Source organism: Salvelinus fontinalis, chromosome 5, assembly GCF_029448725.1.
Source record: "Salvelinus fontinalis isolate EN_2023a chromosome 5, ASM2944872v1, whole genome shotgun sequence".
NCBI lineage: Eukaryota > Metazoa > Chordata > Actinopteri > Salmoniformes > Salmonidae > Salvelinus > Salvelinus fontinalis.
The window spans coordinates 3,116,226-3,142,738 of NC_074669.1; the positions used below are offsets into that span (position 1 = coordinate 3,116,226).

At 51.2% G+C, this 26,513-nt stretch overlaps 1 protein-coding gene across 7 annotated transcripts in view; it reads right to left on the minus strand.

Moving 5' to 3' along the window:
* pgm2 (phosphoglucomutase 2) overlaps nucleotides 1-26,513 on the minus strand; it is a 40,025-nt gene that overhangs the window by 12,044 nt on the left and 1,468 nt on the right. For 5 of the 7 annotated variants that reach the window (XR_008759404.1, XR_008759405.1, XM_055922060.1 and 2 more), the window contains exons 2-9: nucleotides 24,022-24,189; nucleotides 22,233-22,427; nucleotides 12,717-12,800; nucleotides 12,205-12,398; nucleotides 10,683-10,872; nucleotides 3,597-3,694; nucleotides 1,676-1,856; nucleotides 1,017-1,110 (exon numbers count right to left, since the gene is read on the minus strand). Coding sequence is in view for 5 of the 7 variants with exons in the window: in XM_055922060.1 (XP_055778035.1) it covers nucleotides 1,017-1,110; nucleotides 1,676-1,856; nucleotides 3,597-3,694; nucleotides 10,683-10,872; nucleotides 12,205-12,398; nucleotides 12,717-12,800; nucleotides 22,233-22,427; nucleotides 24,022-24,189 (1,204 nt within the window). In the remaining 2 variants the exon portion in view is untranslated. Of the gene's footprint in view, nucleotides 1-1,016; nucleotides 1,111-1,675; nucleotides 1,857-3,596; nucleotides 3,695-10,682; nucleotides 10,873-12,204; nucleotides 12,399-12,716; nucleotides 12,801-22,232; nucleotides 22,428-22,622; nucleotides 22,674-23,078; nucleotides 23,130-24,021; nucleotides 24,190-26,513 lie in introns of those variants that run through there. The other 2 variants (XM_055922061.1, XM_055922063.1) reach the window with 2 other exon arrangements.

Genomic DNA, 26,513 nt, shown 5'->3' on the forward strand with positions numbered 1-26,513 from the left:
TGGTCCGGTGGTGAAGGACACAGGAAGTCATTTAAACCCCACTAAACCGTAGTCTGGCTGGTCCGGTGGTGAAGGACACAGGAAGTCATTTACACCCCACTAAACCGTAGTCTGGCTGGTCCGGTGGTGAAGGACACAGGAAGTCATTTACACCCCACTAAACCGTAGTCTGGCTGGTCCGGTGGTGAAGGACACAGGAAGTCATTTACACCCCACTAAACCGTAGTCTGGCTGGTCTAGTGAAGGACACAGGAAGTCATTTAAACCCCACTAAACCGTAGTCTGGCTGGTCCGGTGGTGAAGGACACAGGAAGTCATTTAAACCCCACTAAACCGTAGTCTGGCTGGTCCGGTGGTGAAGGACACAGGAAGTCATGTAAGTGTGTGTAGTGTGTGTGTGTGTGTAGGTGTGTGTGTAGTGTAGTGTGTGTAGTGTGTGTGTGTAGTGTGTGTGTGTAGTGTAGTGTGTAGTGTAGTGTGTGTGTAGTGTGTGTGCGTAGTGTGTAGTGTGTGTGTAGTGTGTGTGTGTATGTGTGTAGTGTGTGTAGTGTGTGTAGTGTGTGGTGTGTGTGTAGTGTGTGGTGTGTGTGTAGTGTGTGGTGTGTGTGTATGTGTGTGTGTGTAGTGTGTAGTGTGTGTTGTGTGTGTGTGTAGTGTGTGTGTGTGTGTGTGTGTGTAGTGTGTGTAGTGTGTGTGTGTAGTGTAGTGTGTGTGTGTGTGTGTGTAGTGTAGTGTGTGTAGTGTGTGTGTGTGTAGTGTGTGTGTAGTGTGTGTGTAGTGTGTGTGTAGTGTGTGTGTGTGTGTGTGTAGTGTGTGTAGTGTGTGTGTGTAGTGTAGTGTGTGTAGTGTGTGTGTGTGTGTGTGTGTGTAGTGTGTGTGTAGTGTGTGTGTAGTGTGTGTGTGTGTGTGTGTAGTGTGTGTAGTGTGTGTGTGTAGTGTAGTGTGTGTGTGTAGTGTGTGTAGTGTGTGTGTAGTGTCTGTGTGTAGTGTGTGTGTAGTGTGTGTAGTGTGTGTACCTATAGCCTCCTCGAAGGCGAACAGTACTATCTTCTTCTGGTCCAGCAGCTCTCTGGCTCTGTTGCCCATCCACTTGAACCCCGTCAGAGTTTCCTGTCCACACAGGATGTGATGTCATCGTCAGGAAGTGCCCTCATCACCAACATCATTCATTTTATTCATTCATAAAGGATGTAAGCTAGTGGTATTGAGATTTGGATATAAAATACCTGAGAATATTGATACGAGGTCTGTTCATTGAATGTGTGAGAATAAGTGTGTGATGGTAAATTAAAAGTGTGTGTTAGTGAAATATCTCTGTGTGTGTGTGTATATATACATATCTCTGTGTGTGTGTGTGTGTGTATATATACATATCTCTGTGTGTGTGTGTGTGTGTATATATATATCTGTGTGTGTGTGTGTGTGTATATATATCTGTGTGTGTGTGTGTGTGTGTGTGTGTGTATATATATATACATATCTGTGTGTGTGTGTGTGTGTGTGTGTGTGTGTATATATACATATCTGTGTGTGTGTGTGTGTGTGTGTGTGTGTGTGTATATATACATATCTGTGTGTGTGTGTGTGTGTGTGTGTGTATATATACATATCTGTGTGTGTGTGTGTGTGTGTGTGTGTGTGTGTGTGTGTATATATATATCTGTGTGTGTTTTACCTCAAAGTGGAAGCCCTCCTTGAGAGCGATGGCCCGTAGGATCTTAGAGGAGACGGTGGAGGCCAGCATGTAGACTGACTTCACGGTAGACCGGTCTGGGTCGGTCCGTTTCCAACACTGGTAGACCCACCAACCCAGCAACGCCCCCAACTCATTACCACTGAACACACGCCACTGACCACTACACACACACACACACACACACACACACACACACACACACACACACACACACACACACACACACCCATCAGCTCAGCGAAGTCCCCAACACATTACCCATGATCCCTACAGGCCCCTACCCCTTCTGTTTCTCAGCAACACCCCCAACACATTACCCATGATCCCTACAGGCCCCTACCCCTTCTGTTTCTCAGCAACGCCCCCAACACATTACCCATGATCCCTACAGGCCCCTCCCCCTTCTGTTTCTCAGCAACACCCCCAAGACATTACCCATGATCCCTACAGGCCCCTCCCCCTACCCCTTCTGTTTCTCAGCAACGCCCCCAACACATTACCCATGATCCCTACAGGCCCTTCCCCCCCCTTCTGTTTCTCAGCGACGCCCCCAACACATTACCCATGATCCCTACAGGCTCCTACCCCTTCTGTTTCTCAGCAACGCCCCCAACACATTACCCATGATCCCTACAGGCCCCTACCCCTTCTGTTTCTCAGCAACGTCCACAACACATTACCCATGATCCCTACAGGCTCCTACCCCTTCTGTTTCTCAGCAACGTCCCCAACACATTACCCATGATCCCTACAGGCTCCTACCCCTTCTGTTTCTCAGCAACGCCCCCAACACATTACCCATGATCCCTACAGGCTCCTACCCCTTCTGTTTCTCAGCAACGCCCCCAACACATTACCCATGATCCCTACAGGCCCCTACCTCTTCTGTTTCTCAGCAACGTCCCCAACACATTACCCATGATCCCTACAGGCTCCTACCCCTTCTGTTTCTCAGCAACGCCCCCAACACATTACCCATGATCCTTACAGGCTCCTACCCCTTCTGTTTCTCAGCAACGTCCCCAACACATTACCCATGATCCCTACAGGCTCCTACCCCTTCTGTTTCTCAGCAACGTCCCCAACACATTACCCATGATCCCTACAGGCCCCTCCCCCCTACCCCTTCTGTTTCTCAGCAACACCCCCAACACATTACCCATGATCCCTACAGGCCCCTCCCCCCTACCCCTTCTGTTTCTCAGCAACGTCCCCAACACATTACCCATGATCCCTACAGGCTCCTACCCCTTCTGTTTCTCAGCAACGCCCCCAACACATTACCCATGATCCCTACAGGCCCCTACCCCTTCTGTTTCTCAGCAACGCCCCCAACACATTACCCATGATCCCTACAGGCTCCCCCCCCCCCCCCCTTCTGTTTCTCAGCAACGCCCCCAACACATTACCCATGATCCCTACAGGCTCCTACCCCTTCTGTTTCTCAGCAACGCCCCCAACACATTACCCATGATCCCTACAGGCTCCTACCCCTTCTGTTTCTCAGCGACGGCCCCAACACATTACCCATGATGCCTACAGGCCCCTCCTACCCCTTCTGTTTCTCAGCGACGGCCCCAACACATTGCCCATGATCCCTACAGGCTCCTACCCCTTCTGTTTCTCAGCAACGCCCCCAACACATTACCCATGATGCCTACAGGCCCCTACCCCCAACACATTACCCATGATGCCTACAGACCCCTACCCCCAACACATTACCCATGATCCCTACAGGCTCCTACCCCCAACACATTACTCATGATGCCTACAGGCCCCTACCCCTTCTGTTTCTCAGCGACGGCCCCAACACATTACCCATGATGCCTACAGGCTCCTACCCCTTCTGTTTCTCAGCGACGGCCCCAACACATTACCCATGATCCCTACAGGCTCCTACCCCTTCTGTTTCTCAGCGACGGCCAGGCGGTCAGCATCGGGGTCGTTGGCCAGAACTACAGTAGCTCCCTCCCTCTCAGCCAGGGCAAACGACAGGGTCTGTAGGACGGACACACACACACCGTTAAAAAAACACACACCACACACACACACACAGACACACACCGTTAAAACACACACACACCGGTAAAACACACACACACACACACACCAGGACCCCCTTCCCCTCCTCAGGGTTGATATTACTGACCAGGACCCCCTTCCCCTCCTCAGGGTTGATATTACTGACCAGGACCCCCTTCCTCAGGGTTGATATTACTGACCAGGACCCCCTTCCCCTCCTCAGGGTTGATATTACTGACCAGGACCCCCTTCCACCCTCCTCAGGGTTGATATTACTGACCAGGACCCCCTTCCCTTCCTCAGGGTTGATATTACTGACCAGGACCCCCCTCCTCAGGGTTGATATTACTGACCAGGACCCCCCTCCCTTCCTCAGGGTTGATATTACTGACCAGGACCCCCTTCCCCTCCTCAGGGTTGATATTACTGACCAGGACCCCCTTCCCCTCCTCAGGGTTGATATTACTGACCAGGACCCCCTTCCCCCCCTCAGGGTTGATATTACTGACCAGGACCCCCCTTCCCCTCCTCAGGGTTGATATTACTGACCAGGACCCCCCTCCTCAGGGTTGATATTACTGACCAGGACCCCCTTCCCCTCCTCAGGGTTGATATTACTGACCAGGACCCCCTTCCACCCTCCTCAGGGTTGATATTACTGACCAGGACCCCCTTCCACCCTCCTCAGGGTTGATATTACTGACCAGGACCCCCTTCCCCTCCTCAGGGTTGATATTACTGACCAGGACCCCCTTCCCCTCCTCAGGGTTGATATTACTGACCAGGACCCCCTTCCCTTCCTCAGGGTTGATATTACTGACCAGGACCCCCCTCCCCTCCTCAGGGTTGATATTACTGACCAGGACCCCCTTCCCCTCCTCAGGGTTGATATTACTGACCAGGACCCCCTTCCCTTCCTCAGGGTTGATATTACTGACCAGGACCCCCTTTCCCTTCCTCAGGGTTGATATTACTGACCAGGACCCCCCTCCTCAGGGTTGATATTACTGACCAGGACCCCCCCTCCTCAGGGTTGATATTACTGACCAGGACCCCCTTCCCCTCCTCAGGGTTGATATTACTGACCAGGACCCCCTTCCCCTCCTCAGGGTTGATATTACTGACCAGGACCCCCTTCCCCTCCTCAGGGTTGATATTACTGACCAGGACCCCCTTCCCCTCCTCAGGGTTGATATTACTGACCAGGACCCCCCCTCCTCAGGGTTGATATTACTGACCAGGACCCCCTTCCCCTCCTCAGGGTTGATATTACTGACCAGGACCCCCTTCCCCTCCTCAGGGTTGATATTACTGACCAGGACCCCCCTCCCCTCCTCAGGGTTGATATTACTGACCAGGACCCCCTTCCCTTCCTCAGGGTTGATATTACTGACCAGGACCCCCTTCCCTTCCTCAGGGTTGATATTACTGACCAGGACCCCCCTCCTCAGGGTTGATATTACTGACCAGGACCCCCCTCCTCAGGGTTGATATTACTGACCAGGACCCCCTTCCCCTCCTCAGGGTTGATATTACTGACCAGGACCCCCCTCCTCAGGGTTGATATTACTGACCAGGACCCCCCTCCTCAGGGTTGATATTACTGACCAGGACCCCCCTCCTCAGGGTTGATATTACTGACCAGGACCCCCTTCCCCCTCAGGGTTGATATTACTGACCAGGACCCCCTTCCCCCCCTCAGGGTTGATATTACTGACCAGGACCCCCCTCCCCTCCTCAGGGTTGATATTACTGACCAGGACCCCCCTCCTCAGGGTTGATATTACTGACCAGGACCCCCTTCCCCTCCTCAGGGTTGATATTACTGACCAGGACCCCCTTCCCCTCCTCAGGGTTGATATTACTGACCAGGACCCCCTTCCCCTCCTCAGGGTTGATATTACTGACCAGGACCCCCCTCCTCAGGGTTGATATTACTGACCAGGACCCCCCTCCCCTCCTCAGGGTTGATATTACTGACCAGGACCCCCTTCCCCCCCTCAGGGTTGATATTACTGACCAGGACCCCCTTCCCCTCCTCAGGGTTGATATTACTGACCAGGACCCCCTTCCCCTCCTCAGGGTTGATATTACTGACCAGGACCCCCCTCCTCAGGGTTGATATTACTGACCAGGACCCCCCTCCTCAGGGCTGATATTACTGACCAGGACCCCCCCTCCTCAGGGTTGATATTACTGACCAGGACCCCCCTCCTCAGGGTTGATATTACTGACCAGGACCCCCCTCCTCAGGGTTGATATTACTGACCAGGACCCCCCTCCCCTCCTCAGGGTTGATATTACTGACCAGGACCCCCTTCCCCCCCTCAGGGTTGATATTACTGACCAGGACCCCCCTTCCCCTCAGGGTTGATATTACTGACCAGGACCCCCCTCCCCCCCTCAGGGTTGATATTACTGACCAGGACCCCCTTCCCCCCCTCAGGGTTGATATTACTGACCAGGACCCCCTTCCCCTCCTCAGGGTTGATATTACTGACCAGGACCCCCTTCCCCTTCCTCAGGGTTGATATTACTGACCAGGACCCCCTTCCCCTCCTCAGGGTTGATATTACTGACCAGGACCCCCTTCCCCTCCTCAGGGTTGATATTACTGACCAGGACCCCCTTCCCCTCCTCAGGGTTGATATTACTGACCAGGACCCCCCTCCTCAGGGTTGATATTACTGACCAGGACCCCCTTCCCCTCCTCAGGGTTGATATTACTGACCAGGACCCCCTTCCCCTCCTCAGGGTTGATATTACTGACCAGGACCCCCTTCCCCTCCTCAGGGTTGATATTACTGACCAGGACCCCCTTCCCTTCCTCAGGGTTGATATTACTGACCAGGACCCCCTTCCCCTCCTCAGGGTTGATATTACTGACCAGGACCCCCCTCCTCAGGGTTGATATTACTGACCAGGACCCCCTTCCCCTCCTCAGGGTTGATATTACTGACCAGGACCCCCTTCCCCTCCTCAGGGTTGATATTACTGACCAGGACCCCCTTCCCCTCCTCAGGGTTGATATTACTGACCAGGACCCCCTTCCCCTCCTCAGGGTTGATATTACTGACCAGGACCCTCCTCCTCAGGGTTGATATTACTGACCAGGACCCCCTTCCTCAGGGTTGATATTACTGACCAGGACCCCCTTCCCCTCCTCAGGGTTGATATTACTGACCAGGACCCCCCTAATTCAGGGTTGATATTACTGACCAGGACCCCCTTCCCCTCCTCAGGGTTGATATTACTGACCAGGACCTCCCCTCCTCAGGGTTGATATTACTGACCAGGACCCCCTTCCCCTCCTCAGGGTTGATATTACTGACCAGGACCCCCTTCCTCAGGGTTGATATTACTGACCAGGACCCCCCTCCTCAGGGTTGATATTACTGACCAGGACCCCCTTCCTCAGGGTTGATATTACTGACCAGGACCCCCCTCCTCAGGGTTGATATTACTGACCAGGACCCCCTTCCCCTCCTCAGGGTTGATATTACTGACCAGGACCCCCTTCCCCTCCTCAGGGTTGATATTACTGACCAGGACCCCCTTCCCCTCCTCAGGGTTGATATTACTGACCAGGACCCCCCTCCTCAGGGTTGATATTACTGACCAGGACCCCCCTCCTCAGGGTTGATATTACTGACCAGGACCCCCCTCCTCAGGGTTGATATTACTGACCAGGACCCCCTTCCTCAGGGTTGATATTACTGACCAGGACCCCCTTCCCCTCCTCAGGGTTGATATTACTGACCAGGACCCCCCTCCTCAGGGTTGATATTACTGACCAGGACCCCCCTCCCCTCCTCAGGATTGATATTACTGACCAGGACCCCCCTCCCCTCCTCAGGATTGATATTACTGACCAGGACCCCCCTCCCCTCCTCAGGGTTGATATTACTGACCAGGACCCCCTTCCCCTCCTCAGGGTTGATATTACTGACCAGGACCCCCTTCCCCTCCTCAGGGTTGATATTACTGACCAGGACCCCCCTCCCCTCCTCAGGGTTGATATTACTGACCAGGACCCCCTTCCCCTCCTCAGGGTTGATATTACTGACCAGGACCCCCTTCCCTTCCTCAGGGTTGATATTACTGACCAGGACCCCCCTCCTCAGGGTTGATATTACTGACCAGGACCCCCTTCCTCAGGGTTGATATTACTGACCAGGACCCCCTTCCCCTCCTCAGGGTTGATATTACTGACCAGGACCCCCCTCAGGGTTGATATTACTGACCAGGACCCCCTTCCCCTCCTCAGGGTTGATATTACTGACCAGGACCCCCTTCCCCTCCTCAGGGTTGATATTACTGACCAGGACCCCCCTCCTCAGGGTTGATATTACTGACCAGGACCCCCTTCCTCAGGGTTGATATTACTGACCAGGACCCCCCTCCCTTCCTCAGGGTTGATATTACTGACCAGGACCCCCTTCCCTTCCTCAGGGTTGATATTACTGACCAGGACCCCCTTCCCCTCCTCAGGGTTGATATTACTGACCAGGACCCCCCTCCTCAGGGTTGATATTACTGACCAGGACCCCCTTCCCCTCCTCAGGGTTGATATTACTGACCAGGACCCCCTTCCCCTCCTCAGGGTTGATATTACTGACCAGGACCCCCTTCCTCAGGCTTGATATTACTGACCAGGACCCCCTTCCCCTCCTCAGGGTTGATATTACTGACCAGGACCCCCTCCTCAGGGTTGATATTACTGACCAGGACCCCCTTCCCCTCCTCAGGGTTGATATTACTGACCAGGACCCCCTTCCCCTCCTCAGGGTTGATATTACTGACCAGGACCCCCTTCCCCTCCTCAGGGTTGATATTACTGACCAGGACCCCCTTCCCCTCCTCAGGGTTGATATTACTGACCAGGACCCCCTTCCCCTCCTCAGGGTTGATATTACTGACCAGGACCCCCCTCCCCTCCTCAGGGTTGATATTACTGACCAGGACCCCCTTCCCCTCCTCAGGGTTGATATTACTGACCAGGACCCCCTTCCCCTCCTCAGGATTGATATTACTGACCAGGACCCCCCTCCTCAGGGTTGATATTACTGACCAGGACCCCCTTCCCTTCCTCAGGGTTGATATTACTGACCAGGACCCCCCTCCTCAGGGTTGATATTACTGACCAGGACCCCCCTCCTCAGGGTTGATATTACTGACCAGGACCCCCTTCCTCAGGGTTGATATTACTGACCAGGACCCCCTTCCCCTCCTCAGGGTTGATATTACTGACCAGGACCCCCTTCCCCTCCTCAGGGTTGATATTACTGACCAGGACCCCCCTCCCCTCCTCAGGGTTGATATTACTGACCAGGACCCCCTTCCCCTCCTCAGGGTTGATATTACTGACCAGGACCCCCTTCCCCTCCTCAGGGTTGATATTACTGACCAGGACCCCCCTCCTCAGGGTTGATATTACTGACCAGGACCCCCTTCCTCAGGATTGATATTACTGACCAGGACCCCCTTCCCCTCCTCAGGGTTGATATTACTGACCAGGACCCCCTTCCCCTCCTCAGGGTTGATATTACTGACCAGGACCCCCCTCCCCTCCTCAGGGTTGATATTACTGACCAGGACCCCCCTCCTCAGGGTTGATATTACTGACCAGGACCCCCCTCCCTTCCTCAGGGTTGATATTACTGACCAGGACCCCCCTCCTCAGGGTTGATATTACTGACCAGGACCCCCCTCCTCAGGGTTGATATTACTGACCAGGACCCCCCTCCTCAGGGTTGATATTACTGACCAGGACCCCCTTCCCCTCCTCAGGGTTGATATTACTGACCAGGACCCCCTTCCCCTCCTCAGGGTTGATATTACTGACCAGGACCCCCCTCCTCAGGGTTGATATTACTGACCAGGACCCCCCTCCTCAGGGTTGATATTACTGACCAGGACCCCCCCCCCTCCTCAGGGTTGATATTACTGACCAGGACCCCCTTCCCCTCCTCAGGGTTGATATTACTGACCAGGACCCCCTTCCCCTCCTCAGGGTTGATATTACTGACCAGGACCCCCTTCCCCTCCTCAGGGTTGATATTACTGACCAGGACCCCCCTCCCTTCCTCAGGGTTGATATTACTGACCAGGACCCCCCTCCTCAGGGTTGATATTACTGACCAGGACCCCCCTCCTCAGGGTTGATATTACTGACCAGGACCCCCCTCCTCAGGGTTGATATTACTGACCAGGACCCCCTTCCCTTCCTCAGGGTTGATATTACTGACCAGGACCCCCTTCCTCAGGGTTGATATTACTGACCAGGACCCCCTTCCCCTCCTCAGGGTTGATATTACTGACCAGGACCCCCTTCCCCTCCTCAGGGTTGATATTACTGACCAGGACCCCCTTCCCCTCCTCAGGGTTGATATTACTGACCAGGACCCCCTTCCCCTCCTCAGGGTTGATATTACTGACCAGGACCCCCTTCCCTTCCTCAGGGTTGATATTACTGACCAGGACCCCCCTCCTCAGGGTTGATATTACTGACCAGGACCCCCCTCCTCAGGGTTGATATTACTGACCAGGACCCCCTTCCCTTCCTCAGGGTTGATATTACTGACCAGGACCCCCTTCCCTTCCTCAGGGTTGATATTACTGACCAGGACCCCCTTCCCCTCCTCAGGGTTGATATTACTGACCAGGACCCCCTCCCCTCCTCAGGGTTGATATTACTGACCAGGACCCCCTTCCCCTTCCTCAGGGTTGATATTACTGACCAGGACCCCCCTCCCTTCCTCAGGGTTGATATTACTGACCAGGACCCCCCTCCTCAGGGTTGATATTACTGACCAGGACCCCCCTCCTCAGGGTTGATATTACTGACCAGGACCCCCTTCCCCTCCTCAGGGTTGATATTACTGACCAGGACCCCCTTCCCCTCCTCAGGGTTGATATTACTGACCAGGACCCCCTTCCCCTCCTCAGGGTTGATATTACTGACCAGGACCCCCTTCCCCTCCTCAGGGTTCGGGTATTTGACGGTGGGGAACTCGGGATCAGGGTCTTTCTGCTCCTCTACGGCGTACGGGGGTCGGAGGTCAAAGGCCTTGAAAGCCGATTGGACGAAGGCGTGTCCGACTCCGTGCACGGAGGTGTGCACGATCTTCACCTCTGAACTCTTGTTGATGTCCCTGAAAGGAGGGGAGACGGGTTAGAGGGGAGACGGAGGCTTAGAGGGGAGACATGGGGTTAGAGGGGAGACATGGGGTTAGAGGGGAGACATGGGGTTAGAGGGGAGACATGGGGTTAGAGGGGTGTTACCTGTGGTGACAGTGCTGCTGGAGGGTCCGGTAGTACTCTGTGTTAACGTCTTGGTAGAGGTGTGTTACCTGTGGTGACAGTGCTGCTGGAGGGTCTGGTAGTACTCTGTGTTAACGTCTTGGTAGAGGTGTGTTACCTGTGGTGACAGTGCTGCTGGAGGGTCTGGTAGTACTCTGTGTTAACGTCTTGGTAGAGGTGTGTTACCTGTGGTGACAGTGCTGCTGGAGGGTCTGGTAGTACTCTGTGTTAACGTCTTGGTAGAGGTGTGTTACCTGTGGTGACAGTGCTGCTGGAGGGTCTGGTAGTACTCTGTGTGGATGTCTTGGTAGAGGTGTGTTACCTGTGGTGACAGTGCTGCTGGAGGGTCCGGTAGTACTCTGTGTGTTAACGTCTTGGTAGAGGTGTGTTACCTGTGGTGACAGTGCTGCTGGAGGGTCTGGTAGTACTCTGTGTTAACGTCTTGGTAGAGGTGTGTTACCTGTGGTGACAGTGCTGCTGGATGTCTTGGTAGAGGTGTGTTACCTGTGTTGACAGTGCTGCTGGACGTCTTGGTAGAGGTGTGTTACCTGTGGTGACAGTGCTGCTGGAGGGTCCGGTAGTACTCTGTGTTAACGTCTTGGTAGAGGTGTGTTACCTGTGGTGACAGTGCTGCTGGAGGGTCTGGTAGAGGTGTGTTACCTGTGGTGACAGTGCTGCTGGATGTCTTGGTAGAGGTGTGTTACCTGTGGTGACAGTGCTGCTGGAGGGTCCGGTAGTACTCTGTGTTAACGTCTTGGTAGAGGTGTGTTACCTGTGGTGACAGTGCTGCTGGAGGGTCTGGTAGTACTCTGTGTGGATGTCTTGGTAAAGGTGTGTTACCTGTGGTGACAGTGCTGCTGGAGGGACTGGTAGTACTCTGTGTTAACGTCTTGGTAGAGGTGTGTTACCTGTGGTGACAGTGCTGCTGGAGGGTCTGGTAGTACTCTGTGTGTTAACGTCTTGGTAGAGGTGTGTTACCTGTGGTGACAGTGCTGCTGGAGGGTCTGGTAGTACTCTGTGTGTTAACGTCTTGGTAGAGGTGTGTTACCTGTGGTGACAGTGCTGCTGGAGGGTCTGGTAGTACTCTGTGTTAACGTCTTGGTAGAGGTGTGTTACCTGTGGTGACAGTGCTGCTGGAGGGTCCGGTAGTACTCTGTGTTAACGTCTTGGTAGAGGTGTGTTACCTGTGGTGACAGTGCTGCTGGATGTCTTGGTAGTACTCTGTGTGGATGTCTTGGTAAGGGTCCTTCAGCAGAGGGTTGTGGGAGAGAGAGGTTACGTCCCAGGACTCAGGCCAGGGCTCCAGGTTCGCCTCGATGGTTACAGAGATGCCCTTATCATGGGGCGGCACGATCTGGGCACCGTTCTCCCAATACACCTGAGAGACGGGGAGGTGGGGGGAGGGAGAGAGACAGGGAGGTGGGGGGAGAGAGAGAGACGGGGAGGGGGGAGAGAGAGAGATGGGGAGGGGGGAGAGAGAGAGACAGGGAGGGGGGAGAGAGAGAGACGGGGAGGGGGGAGAGAGAGAGACGGGGAGGGGGGAGAGAGAGAGACGGGGAGGGGGGAGAGAGAGAGACAGGGAGGGGGGAGAGAGAGAGACAGGGAGGGGGAGAGAGAAACAGACCAATACACCTGAGACTGACAAAACACTGACCTAATCAATCAATAAGATAATCAATAAGATAATGAATGTTACCTTGTAGCCGTTGTCCTGTTTGGGGTTGTGGGAGGCGGTTACCATGACGCCAGCACACAGACCCAGATGAGACACAGTGAAGGGCTGGAGAGAGAGACCGTTATTAATACACACACACACACACACACAGACCCACACACACACACACACACACCCACACAGACCCACAGACCCACACACACAGACCCACACACACACACAGACCCCCACACACAGACCCACACACACAGACCCACACACACACACAGACCCCCACACACAGACCCCCACACACACAGACCCACACACACAGACCCCCACACACACAGACCCCCACACACACAGACCCCCACACACACAGACCCACACACACACAGACCCACACAGACACACACACACAGACCCCCACACACACAGACCCCCACACACACAGACCCCCACACACACAGACCCCCACACACACAGACCCCCACACACACAGATTCCAGTTTATTAATATAGGAGAGGACTATGATCCCAGCCAAAAAGCCTCACTGGAAAACACCTGCCTGTGTGAAGTAACATCCCACTAGCCAGGCGTGCATCCATGTGACAGGTCAGTGTGAACAGGTAGGACCGTACACAGGAACGGCCCGCTCCGATTGGCTCACAGATTTTTTGGAAGAGATCCCAGATTGGCTTGATCCCAGGGCCAGAGGGATCAGTGTGTGTGTGTGTGTGTGTGTGTGTGTGTGTTTATTCTACCCTGCAAACAGCAAAGTAACAAATGCAAAAAAAAAAAACTCTCCAGAGACAGGTTAAAGGTCGACTTAAGACTCCGCCTGGTAAAAGCGTGGAAAGACAATGTGTTCTTATATCTGGACCCTTACACTGCCGTTGCCCTTGGTTACTGAGCATCATGGGGTTGGCATGATACTTGGTTACTGAGTATCATGGGGTTGGCATGATACTTGGTTACTGGATATCATGGGGTTGGCATGATACTTGGTTACTGGATATCATGGGGTTGGCATGATACTTGGTTACTGAGTATCATGGGTTTGGCATGATACTTGGTTACTGAGTATCATGGGTTTGGCATGATACTTGGTTACTGAGTATCATGGGTTTGGCATGATACTTGGTTACTGAGTATCATGGGTTTGGCATGATACTTGGTTACTGGAAATCATGGGGTTGGCATGATACTTGGTTACTGGATATCATGGGGTTGGCATGATACTTGGTTACTGGATATCATGGGGTTGGCATGATACTTGGTTACTGAGCATCATGGGGTTGGCATGATACTTGGTTACTGAGCATCATGGGGTTGGCATGATACTTGGTTACTGAGCATCATGGGGTTGGCATGATACTTGGTTACTGAGCATCATGGGGTTGGCATGATACTTGGTTACTGAGCATCATGGGGTTGGCATGATACGTGGCCTTTTACGGGGGGGGGGGGGGGGGGACGACTAATTTCCCAGGGCACCAAGGTCATTAACCAAAATAGACAAGTTGATTCGGAAAAAATACTTTATTTATTTGAAAGAAAGTTTGTGATCCAGGCAGGTCAGACTCTAAATATGTTCTACTATTATACTAATATTGTGTTTATACGTCAACATTAAATAAGGGTCAGTGGAACCAACAATATCAAATTTACCTCAAATTTACCTCGACGCTACATTAGTTAGACTACAGGTGATAATGCAGAGAGACAACCCCATGTTTCAGCCATGACGCTACATTAGTTAGACTACAGGTGATAATGCAGGGAGACAACCCCATGTTTCAGTCACGACGCTACATTAGTTAGACTACAGGTGATAATGCAGAGAGACAACCCCATGTTTCAGCCACGACGCTACATTAGTTAGACTACAGGTGATAATGCAGAGAGACAACCCCATGTTTCAGCCACGACGCTACATTAGTTAGACTACAGGTGATAATGCAGAGAGACAACCCCATGTTTCAGCCACGACGCTACATTAGTTAGACTACAGGTGATAATGCAGAGAGACAACCCCATGTTTCAGCCACGACGCTACATTAGTTAGACTACAGGTGATAATGCAGAGACAACCCCATGTTTCAGCCACGACGCTACATTAGTTAGACTACAGGTGATAATGCAGAGAGACAACCCCATGTTTCAGCCACGACGCTACATTAGTTAGACTACGGGTGATAATGCAGAGAGACAACCCCATGTTTCAGCCACGACGCTACATTAGTTAGACTACAGGTGATAATGCAGAGAGACAACCCCATGTTTCAGCCACGACGCTACATTAGTTAGACTACAGGTGATAATGCAGAGAGACAACCCCATGTTTCAGCCACGTAGCCATGACGCTACATTAGTTAGACTACAGGTGATAATGCAGAGAGACAACCCCATGTTTCAGCCATGTAGCCACGACGCTACATTAGTTAGACTACAGGTGATAATGCAGAGACAACCCCATGTTTCAGCCATGTAGCCACGATGCTACATTAGTTAGACTACAGGTGATAATGCAGAGAGACAACCCCATGTTTCAGCCACGACGCTACATTAGTTAGACTACGGGTGATAATGCAGAGAGACAACCCCATGTTTCAGCCACGACGCTACATTAGTTAGACTACAGGTGATAATGCAGAGAGACAACCCCATGTTTCAGCCACGTAGCCACGACGCTACATTAGTTAGACTACAGGTGATAATGCAGTGAGACAACCCCATGTTTCAGCCACGACGCTACATTAGTTAGACTACAGGTGATAATGCAGAGACAACCCCATGTTTCAGCCACGACGCTACATTAGTTAGACTACAGGTGATAATGCAGAGACAACCCCATGTCTCAGCCACGTAGCCACGACGCTACATTAGTTAGACTACAGGTGATAATGCAGAGAGACAACCCCATGTTTCAGCCACGACGCTACATTAGTTAGACTACAGGTAATAATGCAGAGACAACCCCATGTCTCAGCCATGTAGCCACGATGCTACATTAGTTAGACTACATGTGATAATGCAGAGACAACCCCATGTCTCAGCCACGACGCTACATTAGTTAGACTACAGGTGATAATGCAGAGACAACCCCATGTCTCAGCCATGTAGCCACGACGCTACATTAGTTAGACTACAGGTGATAATGCAGAGACAACCCCATGTCTCAGCCATGTAGCCACGACGCTACATTAGTTAGACTACAGGTGATAATGCAGAGACAACCCCATGTCTCAGCCATGTAGCCACGATGCTACATTAGTTAGACTACAGGTGATAATGCAGAGACAACCCCATGTTTCAGTCACGTAGCCACGACGCTACATTAGTTAGACTACGGGTGATAATGCAGTGAGACAACCCCATGTTTCAGCCACGACCCTACATTAGTTAGACTACGGGTGATAATGCAGAGAGACAACCCCATGTTTCAGCCACGATGCTACATTAGTTAGACTACAGGTGATAATGCAGAGAGACAACCCCATGTTTCAGCCACGTAGCCACGACGCTACATTAGTTAGACTACAGGTGATAATGCAGAGAGACAACCCCATGTTTCAGCCATGTAGCCACGACGCTACATTAGTTAGACTACAGGTGATAATGCAGAGAGACAACCCCATGTTTCAGCCACGACGCTACATTAGTTAGACTACGGGTGATAATGCAGAGAGACAACCCCATGTTTCAGCCACGACGCTACATTAGTTAGACTACAGGTGATAATGCAGAGACAACCCCATGTTTCAGCCACGTAGCCACGATGCTACATTAGTTAGACTACAGGTGATAATGCAGAGAGACAACCCCATGTTGTCCTACCTGTTCACACTGACCTGTAAGTTACTGTGTACGGTCCTACCTGTTCACACTGACCTGTAAGTTACTGTGTACGGACCTACCTGTTCACGCTGACCTGTAAGTTACTGTGTACGGTCCTACCTGTTCACGCTGACCTGTAAGTTACTGTGTACGGTCCTACCTGTAAGTTACTGTGTACGGTCCTACCTGTTCACGCTGACCTGTAAGTTACTGTGTACGGTCCTACCTGTTCACGCTGACCTGTAAGTTACTGTGTACGGTCCTACCTGTTCACGCTGACCTGTAAGTTACTGTGTACGGCCCTACCTGTTCACGCTGACCTGTAAGTTACTGTGTACGGTCCTACCTGTTCACGCTGACCTGTAAGTTACTGTGTACGGTCCTACCTGTTCACGCTGACCTGTAAGTTACTGTGTACGGTCCTACCTGTTCACGCTGACCTGTAAGTTACTGTGTACGGTCCTACCTGTTCACGCTGACCTGTAAGTTACTGTGTAGTTACTGTGTACGGTCCTACCTGTTCACGCTGACCTGTAAGTTACTGTGTACGGCCCTACCTGTTCACGCTGACCTGTAAGTTACTGTGTACGGTCCTACCTGTTCACGCTGACCTGTAAGTTACTGTGTAGTTACTGTGTACGGTCCTACCTGTTCACGCTGACCTGTAAGTTACTGTGTACGGCCCTACCTGTTCACGCTGACCTGTAAGTTACTGTGTACGGCCCTACCTGTTCACGCTGACCTGTAAGTTACTGTGTACGGCCCTACCTGTTCACGCTGACCTGTAAGTTACTGTGTACGGCCCTACCTGTTCACGCTGACCTGTAAGTTACTGTGTACGGTCCTACCTGTTCACGCTGACCTGTAAGTTACTGTGTACGGTCCTACCTGTTCACGCTGACCTGTAAGTTACTGTGTACGGTCCTACCTGTTCACGCTGACCTGTAAGTTACTGTGTACGGTCCTACCTGTTCACGCTGACCTGTAAGTTACTGTGTACGGTCCTACCTGTTCACGCTGACCTGTAAGTTACTGTGTACGGTCCTACCTGTTCACGCTGACCTGTAAGTTACTGTGTACGGTCCTACCTGTTCACGCTGACCTGTAAGTTACTGTGTACGGTCCTACCTGTTCACGCTGACCTGTAAGTTACTGTGTACGGTCCTACCTGTTCACGCTGACCTGTAAGTTACTGTGTACGGTCCTACCTGTTCACGCTGACCTGTAAGTTACTGTGTACGGTCCTACCTGTTCACGCTGACCTGTAAGTTACTGTGTACGGTCCTACCTGTTCACGCTGACCTGTAAGTTACTGTGTACGGTCCTACCTGTTCACGCTGACCTGTAAGTTACTGTGTACGGTCCTACCTGTTCACGCTGACCTGTAAGTTACTGTGTACGGTCCTACCTGTTCACGCTGACCTGTAAGTTACTGTGTACGGTCCTACCTGTTCACGCTGACCTGTAAGTTACTGTGTACGGTCCTACCTGTTCACACTGACCTGGAAGTTACTGTGTACGGTCCTACCTGTTCACGCTGACCTGTAAGTTACTCTGTACGGTCCTACCTGTTCACGCTGACCTGTAAGTTACTGTGTACGGTCCTACCTGTTCACGCTGACCAGTAAGTTACTGTGTAGTTACTGTGTACGGTCCTACCTGTTCACGCTGACCTGTAAGTTACTGTGTAGTTACTGTGTACGGTCCTACCTGTTCACGCTGACCTGTAAGTTACTGTGTAGTTACTGTGTACGGTCCTACCTGTTCACGCTGACCTGTAAGTTACTGTGTACGGTCCTACCTGTTCACGCTGACCTGTAAGTTACTGTGTACGGTCCTACCTGTTCACGCTGACCTGTAAGTTACTGTGTACGGTCCTACCTGTTCACGCTGACCTGTAAGTTACTGTGTACGGTCCTACCTGTTCACGCTGACCTGTAAGTTACTGTGTACGGTCCTACCTGTTCACGCTGACCTGTAAGTTACTGTGTACGGTCCTACCTGTTCACGCTGACCTGTAAGTTACTGTGTACGGTCCTACCTGTTCACGCTGACCTGTAAGTTACTGTGTACGGTCCTACCTGTTCACGCTGACCTGTAAGTTACTGTGTACGGTCCTACCTGTTCACGCTGACCTGTAAGTTACTGTGTACGGTCCTACCTGTTCACGCTGACCTGTAAGTTACTGTGTACGGTCCTACCTGTTCACGCTGACCTGTAAGTTACTGTGTACGGTCCTACCTGTTCACGCTGACCTGTAAGTTACTGTGTACGGTCCTACCTGTTCACGCTGACCTGTAAGTTACTGTGTACGGTCCTACCTGTTCACGCTGACCTGTAAGTTACTGTGTACGGTCCTACCTGTTCACGCTGACCTGTAAGTTACTGTGTACGGTCCTACCTGTTCACGCTGACCTGTAAGTTACTGTGTACGGCCCTACCTGTTCACGCTGACCTGTAAGTTACTGTGTACGGTCCTACCTGTTCACGCTGACCTGTAAGTTACTGTGTACGGCCCTACCTGTTCACGCTGACCTGTAAGTTACTGTGTACGGTCCTACCTGTAAGTTACTGTGTTATTATATAAACAGGGGCGTGTTATTATATAAACAGGGGCGTGTTATTATATAAACAGGGGCGTGTGTTATTATATAAACAGGGGCGTGTTATTATATAAACAGGGGCGTGTTATTATATAAACAGGGGCGTGTTATTATATAAACAGGGGCGTGTTATTATATAAACAGGGCGTGTTATTATATAAACAGGGGCGTGTGTTATTATATAAACAGGGGCGTGTGTTATTATATAAACAGGGGCGTGTGTTATTATATAAACAGGGGCGTGTTATTATATAAACAGGGGCGTGTTATTATATAAACAGGGGCGTGTTATTATATAAACAGGGGCGTGTTATTATATAAACAGGGGCGTGTTATTATATAAACAGGGGCGTGTGTTATTATATAAACAGGGGCGTGTTATTATATAAACAGGGGGGTGTTATTATATAAACAGGGGCGTGTTATTATATAAACAGGGGCGTGTGTTATTATATAAACAGGGTGTGTTATTATATAAACAGGGGGGTGTTATTATATAAACAGGGGCGTGTTATTATATAAACAGGGGCGTGTTATTATATAAACAGGGCGTGTTATTATATAAACAGGGCGTGTTATTATATAAACAGGGGCGTGTTATTATATAAACAGGGGCGTGTTATTATATAAACAGGGGCGTGTTATTATATAAACAGGGCGTGTTATTATATAAACAGGGGCGTGTTATTATATAAACAGGGGCGTGTTATTATATAAACAGGGCGTGTTATTATATAAACAGGGGCGTGTTATTATATAAACAGGGCGTGTTATTATATAAACAGGGCGAGTGTTATTATATAAACAGGGGCGTGTTATTATATAAACAGGGGCGTGTTATTATATAAACAGGGGCGTGTTATTATATAAACAGGGCGTGTTATTATATAAACAGGGGCGTGTTATTATATAAACAGGGGCGTGTTATTATATAAACAGGGGCGTGTTATTATATAAACAGGGGCGTGTTATTATATAAACAGGGGCGTGTTATTATATAAACAGGGGCGTGTTATTATATAAACAGGGGGGTGTTATTATATAAACAGGGGCGTGTTATTATATAAACAGGGCGAGTGTTATTATATAAACAGGGGGCGTGTTATTATATAAACAGGGCGTGTTATTATATAAACAGGGGCGTGTTATTATATAAACAGGGGGGTGTTATTATATAAACAGGGGCGTGTTATTATATAAACAGGGCGAGTGTTATTATATAAACAGGGGGCGTGTTATTATATAAACAGGGCGTGTTATTATATAAACAGGGGCGTGTTATTATATAAACAGGGGCGTGTTATTATATAAACAGGGGGCGTGTTATTATATAAACAGGGGGGTGTTATTATATAAACAGGGGCGTGTTATTATATAAACAGGGCGAGTGTTATTATATAAACAGGGGCGTGTTATTATATAAACAGGGGCGTGTTATTATATAAACAGGGGCGTGTTATTATATAAACAGGGGCGTGTTATTATATAAACAGGGGCGTGTTATTATATAAACAGGGGGGTGTTATTATATAAACAGGGGCGTGTTATTATATAAACAGGGCGAGTGTTATTATATAAACAGGGGGCGTGTTATTATATAAACAGGGCGTGTTATTATATAAACAGGGGCGTGTTATTATATAAACAGGGGGGTGTTATTATATAAACAGGGGCGTGTTATTATATAAACAGGGCGAGTGTTATTATATAAACAGGGGGCGTGTTATTATATAAACAGGGCGTGTTATTATATAAACAGGGGCGTGTTATTATATAAACAGGGGCGTGTTATTATATAAACAGGGGCGTGTTATTATATAAACAGGGGGCGTGTTATTATATAAACAGGGGCGTGTTATTATATAAACAGGGGCGTGTTATTATATAAACAGGGGGCGTGTTATTATATAAACAGGGGCGTGTTATTATATAAACAGGGGGCGTGTTATTATATAAACAGGGGCGTGTTATTATATAAACAGGGGCGTGTTATTATATAAACAGGGGGCGTGTTATTATATAAACAGGGGCGTGTTATTATATAAACAGGGGGGTGTTATTATATAAACAGGGGCGTGTTATTATATAAACAGGGGCGTGTGTTATTATATAAACAGGGGCGTGTTATTATATAAACAGGGCGTGTTATTATATAAACAGGGGCGTGTTATTATATAAACAGGGCGTGTTATTATATAAACAGGGGCGTGTTATTATATAAACAGGGGCGTGTTATTATATAAACAGGGGCGTGTTATTATATAAACAGGGGCGTGTTATTATATAAACAGGGCGTGTTATTATATAAACAGGGGCGTGTTATTATATAAACAGGGGCGTGTTATTATATAAACAGGGCGTGTTATTATATAAACAGGGGCGTGTTATTATATAAACAGGGCGTGTTATTATATAAACAGGGGCGTGTTATTATATAAACAGGGGCGTGTTATTATATAAACAGGGGCGTGTGTTATTATATAAACAGGGGCGTGTTATTATATAAACAGGGGCGTGTTATTATATAAACAGGGCGTGTTATTATATAAACAGGGGCGTGTGTTATTATATAAACAGGGGCGTGTTATTATATAAACAGGGGCGTGTTATTATATAAACAGGGGGCGTGTTATTATATAAACAGGGCGTGTTATTATATAAACAGGGGGCGTGTTATTATATAAACAGGGCGTGTTATTATATAAACAGGGGCGTGTTATTATATAAACAGGGCGTGTTATTATATAAACAGGGGCGTGTGTTATTATATAAACAGGGGCGTGTTATTATATAAACAGGGGCGTGTTATTATATAAACAGGGGGCGTGTTATTATATAAACAGGGCGTGTTATTATATAAACAGGGGGCGTGTTATTATATAAACAGGGCGTGTTATTATATAAACAGGGGCGTGTGTTATTATATAAACAGGGGCGTGTGTTATTATATAAACAGGGGCGTGTTATTATATAAACAGGGCGTGTTATTATATAAACAGGGGGGTGTGTTATTATATAAACAGGGGGCGTGTTATTATATAAACAGGGGGCGTGTTATTATATAAACAGGGCGTGTTATTATATAAACAGGGGCGTGTTATTATATAAACGTACCACGAAGGGTGTGGGTGTGATGTCACAGAAGAGGTGGACAGGGACTCCTCGGCTGGTGAACACGGCGGCTGCCAGGCTGGCAAAACGTTTACTGCTGCCTCCACTGGGAGGGTGGGCACGGGCATCGAACCCTACCACCACCCCCCTCTCCTTCAGACCCTCCCCGAAACAGTGCTCCAGATACTTACAGAACCCCTGGGGAGAAAGGAGAGAGAGGAGAGAGAGAGAGGGAGAGAGAAGAGAGGATAGAGAGAGGAACATTTTAACACTAAAAGCATTGTTGTGTGTTGACATCACATAATCAGGAAGAGCAAATGACCATGCAGTCAGTGTGTGGCTACGACCTGTATACCTGTGTGGTCCGTATGATGGGGAGGTCGTAGGTCATACCTGTGTGGTCTGTATGATGGGGAGGTCGTAGGCCATACCTGTGTGGTCCGTATGATGGGGAGGTCGTAGGTCATACCTGTGTGGTCTGTATGATGGGGAGGTCGTAGGTCATACCTGTGTGGTCTGTATGATGGGGAGGTCGTAGGTCATACCTGTGTGGTCTGTATGATGGGGAGGTCGTAGGTCATACCTGTGTGGTCTGTATGATGGGGAGGTCGTAGGTCATACCTGTGTGGTCTGTATGATGGGGAGGTCGTAGGTCATACCTGTGTGGTCTGTATGATGGGGAGGTCGTAGGTCATACCTGTGTGGTCTGTATGATGGGGAGGTCGTAGGTCATACCTGTGTGGTCTGTATGATGGGGAGGTCGTAGGTCATACCTGTGTGGTCTGTATGATGGGGAGGTCGTAGGTCAAACCTGTGTGGTCTGTATGATGGGGAGGTCGTAGGTCATACCTGTGTGGTCTGTATGATGGTGAGGTCGTAGGTCATACCTGTGTGGTCTGTATGATGGTGAGGTCGTAGGTCATACCTGTGTGGTCTGTATGATGGTGAGGTCGTAGGTCATACCTGTGTGGTCCGTATGATGACGAGGTCGTAGGTCATACCTGTGTGGTCCGTATGATGACGAGGTCGTAGGTCATACCTGTGTGGTCTGTATGATGGTGAGGTCGTAGGTCATACCTGTGTGGTCTGTATGATGGTGAGGTCGTAGGTCATACCTGTGTGGTCTGTATGATGGTGAGGTCGTAGGTCATACCTGTGTGGTCTGTATGATGGGGAGGTCGTAGGTCACACCTGTGTGGTCTGTATGATGGGGAGGTCGTAGGTCATACCTGTGTGGTCTGTATGATGGGGAGGTCGTAGGTCATACCTGTGTGGTCTGTATGATGGTGAGGTCGTAGGTCATACCTGTGTGGTCTGTATGATGGTGAGGTCGTAGGTCATACCTGTGTGGTCTGTATGATGGTGAGGTCGTAGGTCATACCTGTGTGGTCTGTATGATGGTGAGGTCGTAGGTCATACCTGTGTGGTCTGTATGATGGTGAGGTCGTAGGTCATACCTGTGTGGTCTGTATGATGGGGAGGTCGTAGGTCATACCTGTGTGGTCTGTATGATGGTGAGGTCGTAGGTCATACCTGTGTGGTCTGTATGATGACGAGGTCGTAGGTCATACCTGTGTGGTCTGTATGATGACGAGGTCGTAGGTCATACCTGTGTGGTCTGTATGATGGTGAGGTCGTAGGTCATACCTGTGTGGTCTGTATGATGACGAGGTCGTAGGTCATACCTGTGTGGTCTGTATGATGGTGAGGTCATAGGTCATACCTGTGTGGTCTGTATGATGGGGAGGTCATACCTGTGTGGTCTGAATGATGGTGAGGTCGTAGGTCATACCTGTGTGGTCTGTATGATGGTGAGATCGTTCATACAGGAGATCCCTGGTCCCATAGCAGCTCTGAGGCCAGCCGTCCCAAACTCCATCCTAGAGCCAAAACACCTCCGCAGCTCCCCAACCGCCCCCTCCTTCACCAGGCCCTGCACCAACGCCACTGTCTGGGGGTTCTACAGGAGGGGAGAGGAGGGTTACAGGGTTACAGGACCCCCCCTCCTCCTCCTTCACCAGGCCCTGCACCAACGCCACTGTCTGGGGGTTCTACAGGAGGGGAGAGGAGGGTTACAGGGTTACAGGACCCCCCCTCCTCCTCCTTCACCAGGCCCTGCACCAACGCCACTGTCTGGGGGTTCTACAGGAGGGGAGAGGAGGGTTACAGGGTTACAGGACCCCCCCTCCTCCTCCTTCACCAGGCCCTGCACCAACGCCACTGTCTGGGGGTTCTACAGGAGGGGAGAGGAGGGTTACAGGGTTACAGGACCCCCCCTCCTCCTCCTTCACCAGGCCCTGCACCAACGCCACTGTCTGGGGGTTCTACAGGAGGGGAGAGGAGGGTTACAGGATCCCCCCCCTCCTTCACCAGGCCCTGCACCAACACCACTGTCTGGGGGTTCTACAGGAGGGGAGAGGAGGGTTACAGGACCCTCCCCCCCTCCTTCACCAGGCCCTGCACCAACGCCACTGTCTGGGGGGTTCTACAGGAGGGGAGAGGAGAGTTACAGGTGTACAGGATCCTCCCCCCCCTCCTTCACCAGGCCCTGCACCAACGCCACTGTCTGGGGGTTCTACAGGAGGGGAGAGGAGGGTTACAGGTGTACAGGATCCTCCCCCCCTCCTTCACCAGGCCCTGCACCAACGCCACTGTCTGGGGGTTCTACAGGAGGGGAGAGGAGGGTTACAGGTGTACAGGATCCTCCCCCCCTCCTTCACCAGGCCCTGCACCAACGCCACTGTCTGGGGGTTCTACAGGAGGGGAGAGGAGGGTTACAGGTGTACAGGATCCTCCCCCCCCTCCTTCACCAGGCCCTGCACCAACGCCACTGTCTGGGGGTTCTACAGGAGGGGAGAGGAGGGTTACAGGTGTACAGGATGCTCCCCCCCTCCTTCACCAGGCCCTGCACCAACGCCACTGTCTGGGGGTTCTACAGGAGGGGAGAGGAGGGTTACAGGTGTACAGGACTCCTCCTTCACCAGGCCCTGCACCAACACCACTGTCTGGGGGTTCTACAGGAGGGGAGAGGAGGGTTACAGGATCCCCCCCCCCCCCTCCTTCACCAGGCCCTGCACCAACGCCACTGTCTGGGGGTTCTACAGGAGGGGAGAGGAGGGTTACAGGGTTACAGGACCCCCCCCCCCCCTCCTTCACCAGGCCCTGCACCAACGCCACTGTCTGGGGGTTCTACAGGAGGGGAGAGGAGGGTTACAGGGTTACAGGACCCCCCCCCCCCCCCCCCTCCTTCACCAGGCCCTGCACCAACGCCACTGTCTGGGGGTTCTACAGGAGGGGAGAGGAGGGTTACAGGATTTCCCCCCCCCCCCCCTCCTCCCCTCCACCAGGCCCTGCACCAACGCCACTGTCTGGGGGTTCTACAGGAGGGGAGAGGAGGGTTACAGGGTTACAGGACCCCCCCCCCCTCCTCCTTCACCAGGCCCTGCACCAACACCACTGTCTGGGGGTTCTACAGGAGGGGAGAGGAGGGTTACAGGACCCCCCCTCCTCCACCAGGCCCTGCACCAACGCCACTGTCTGGGGGTTCTACAGGAGGGGAGAGGAGGGTTACAGGACCCCCCCCCCTCCTCCTTCACCAGGCCCTGCACCAACGCCACTGTCTGGGGGTTCTACAGGAGGGGAGAGGAGGGTTACAGGGTTACAGGATCCCCCCCCCTCCTTCACCAGGCCCTGCACCAACGCCACTGTCTGGGGGTTCTACAGGAGGGGAGAGGAGGGTTACAGGACCCTCCTCCAGAGCCTCCTCTTTGAAGGTTGAGGGAGAGGGCAGGGTTGCCCTATCGCCCGGTGTCACACCAGTTGAGCTTGGCCCATTGGGATTCTTTGTTTAACTGATAACAACCGAAATGCATTGAATCCCAGTAAGCTGGTGTGTCTTCTTCCTCCTCTGTGTGAAGGTGAAGCTATTTTACATTTTACAGGCCAGTGATCACAATCTTCTTCGGGCGGCAATCAATCAATCAACAACAAAACTCCTGATTTCACCAATCAGCGAGCGCTTTTCAGACATTAATGTCAATCCCTGGAGTGTGTGTGTGTGTGTATATGTACAGAATCATCTCTGCAGATCCTCCATAGCCCCCTCTTTGAAGGGTGAGGGAGGGGAAGAGGGGTGAGGGAGGGGAGAGGGAGGGGAAGAAGGGAGAGGGGTGAGGGAGGGGAAGAAGAGGAGAGGGGTGAGGGAGGGGAAGAAGAGGAGAGGGGGGGGGAGAAGGGAGAGGGGTGAGGGAGGGGAAGAAGGGGAGAGGGGAAGAGGGGAGAGGG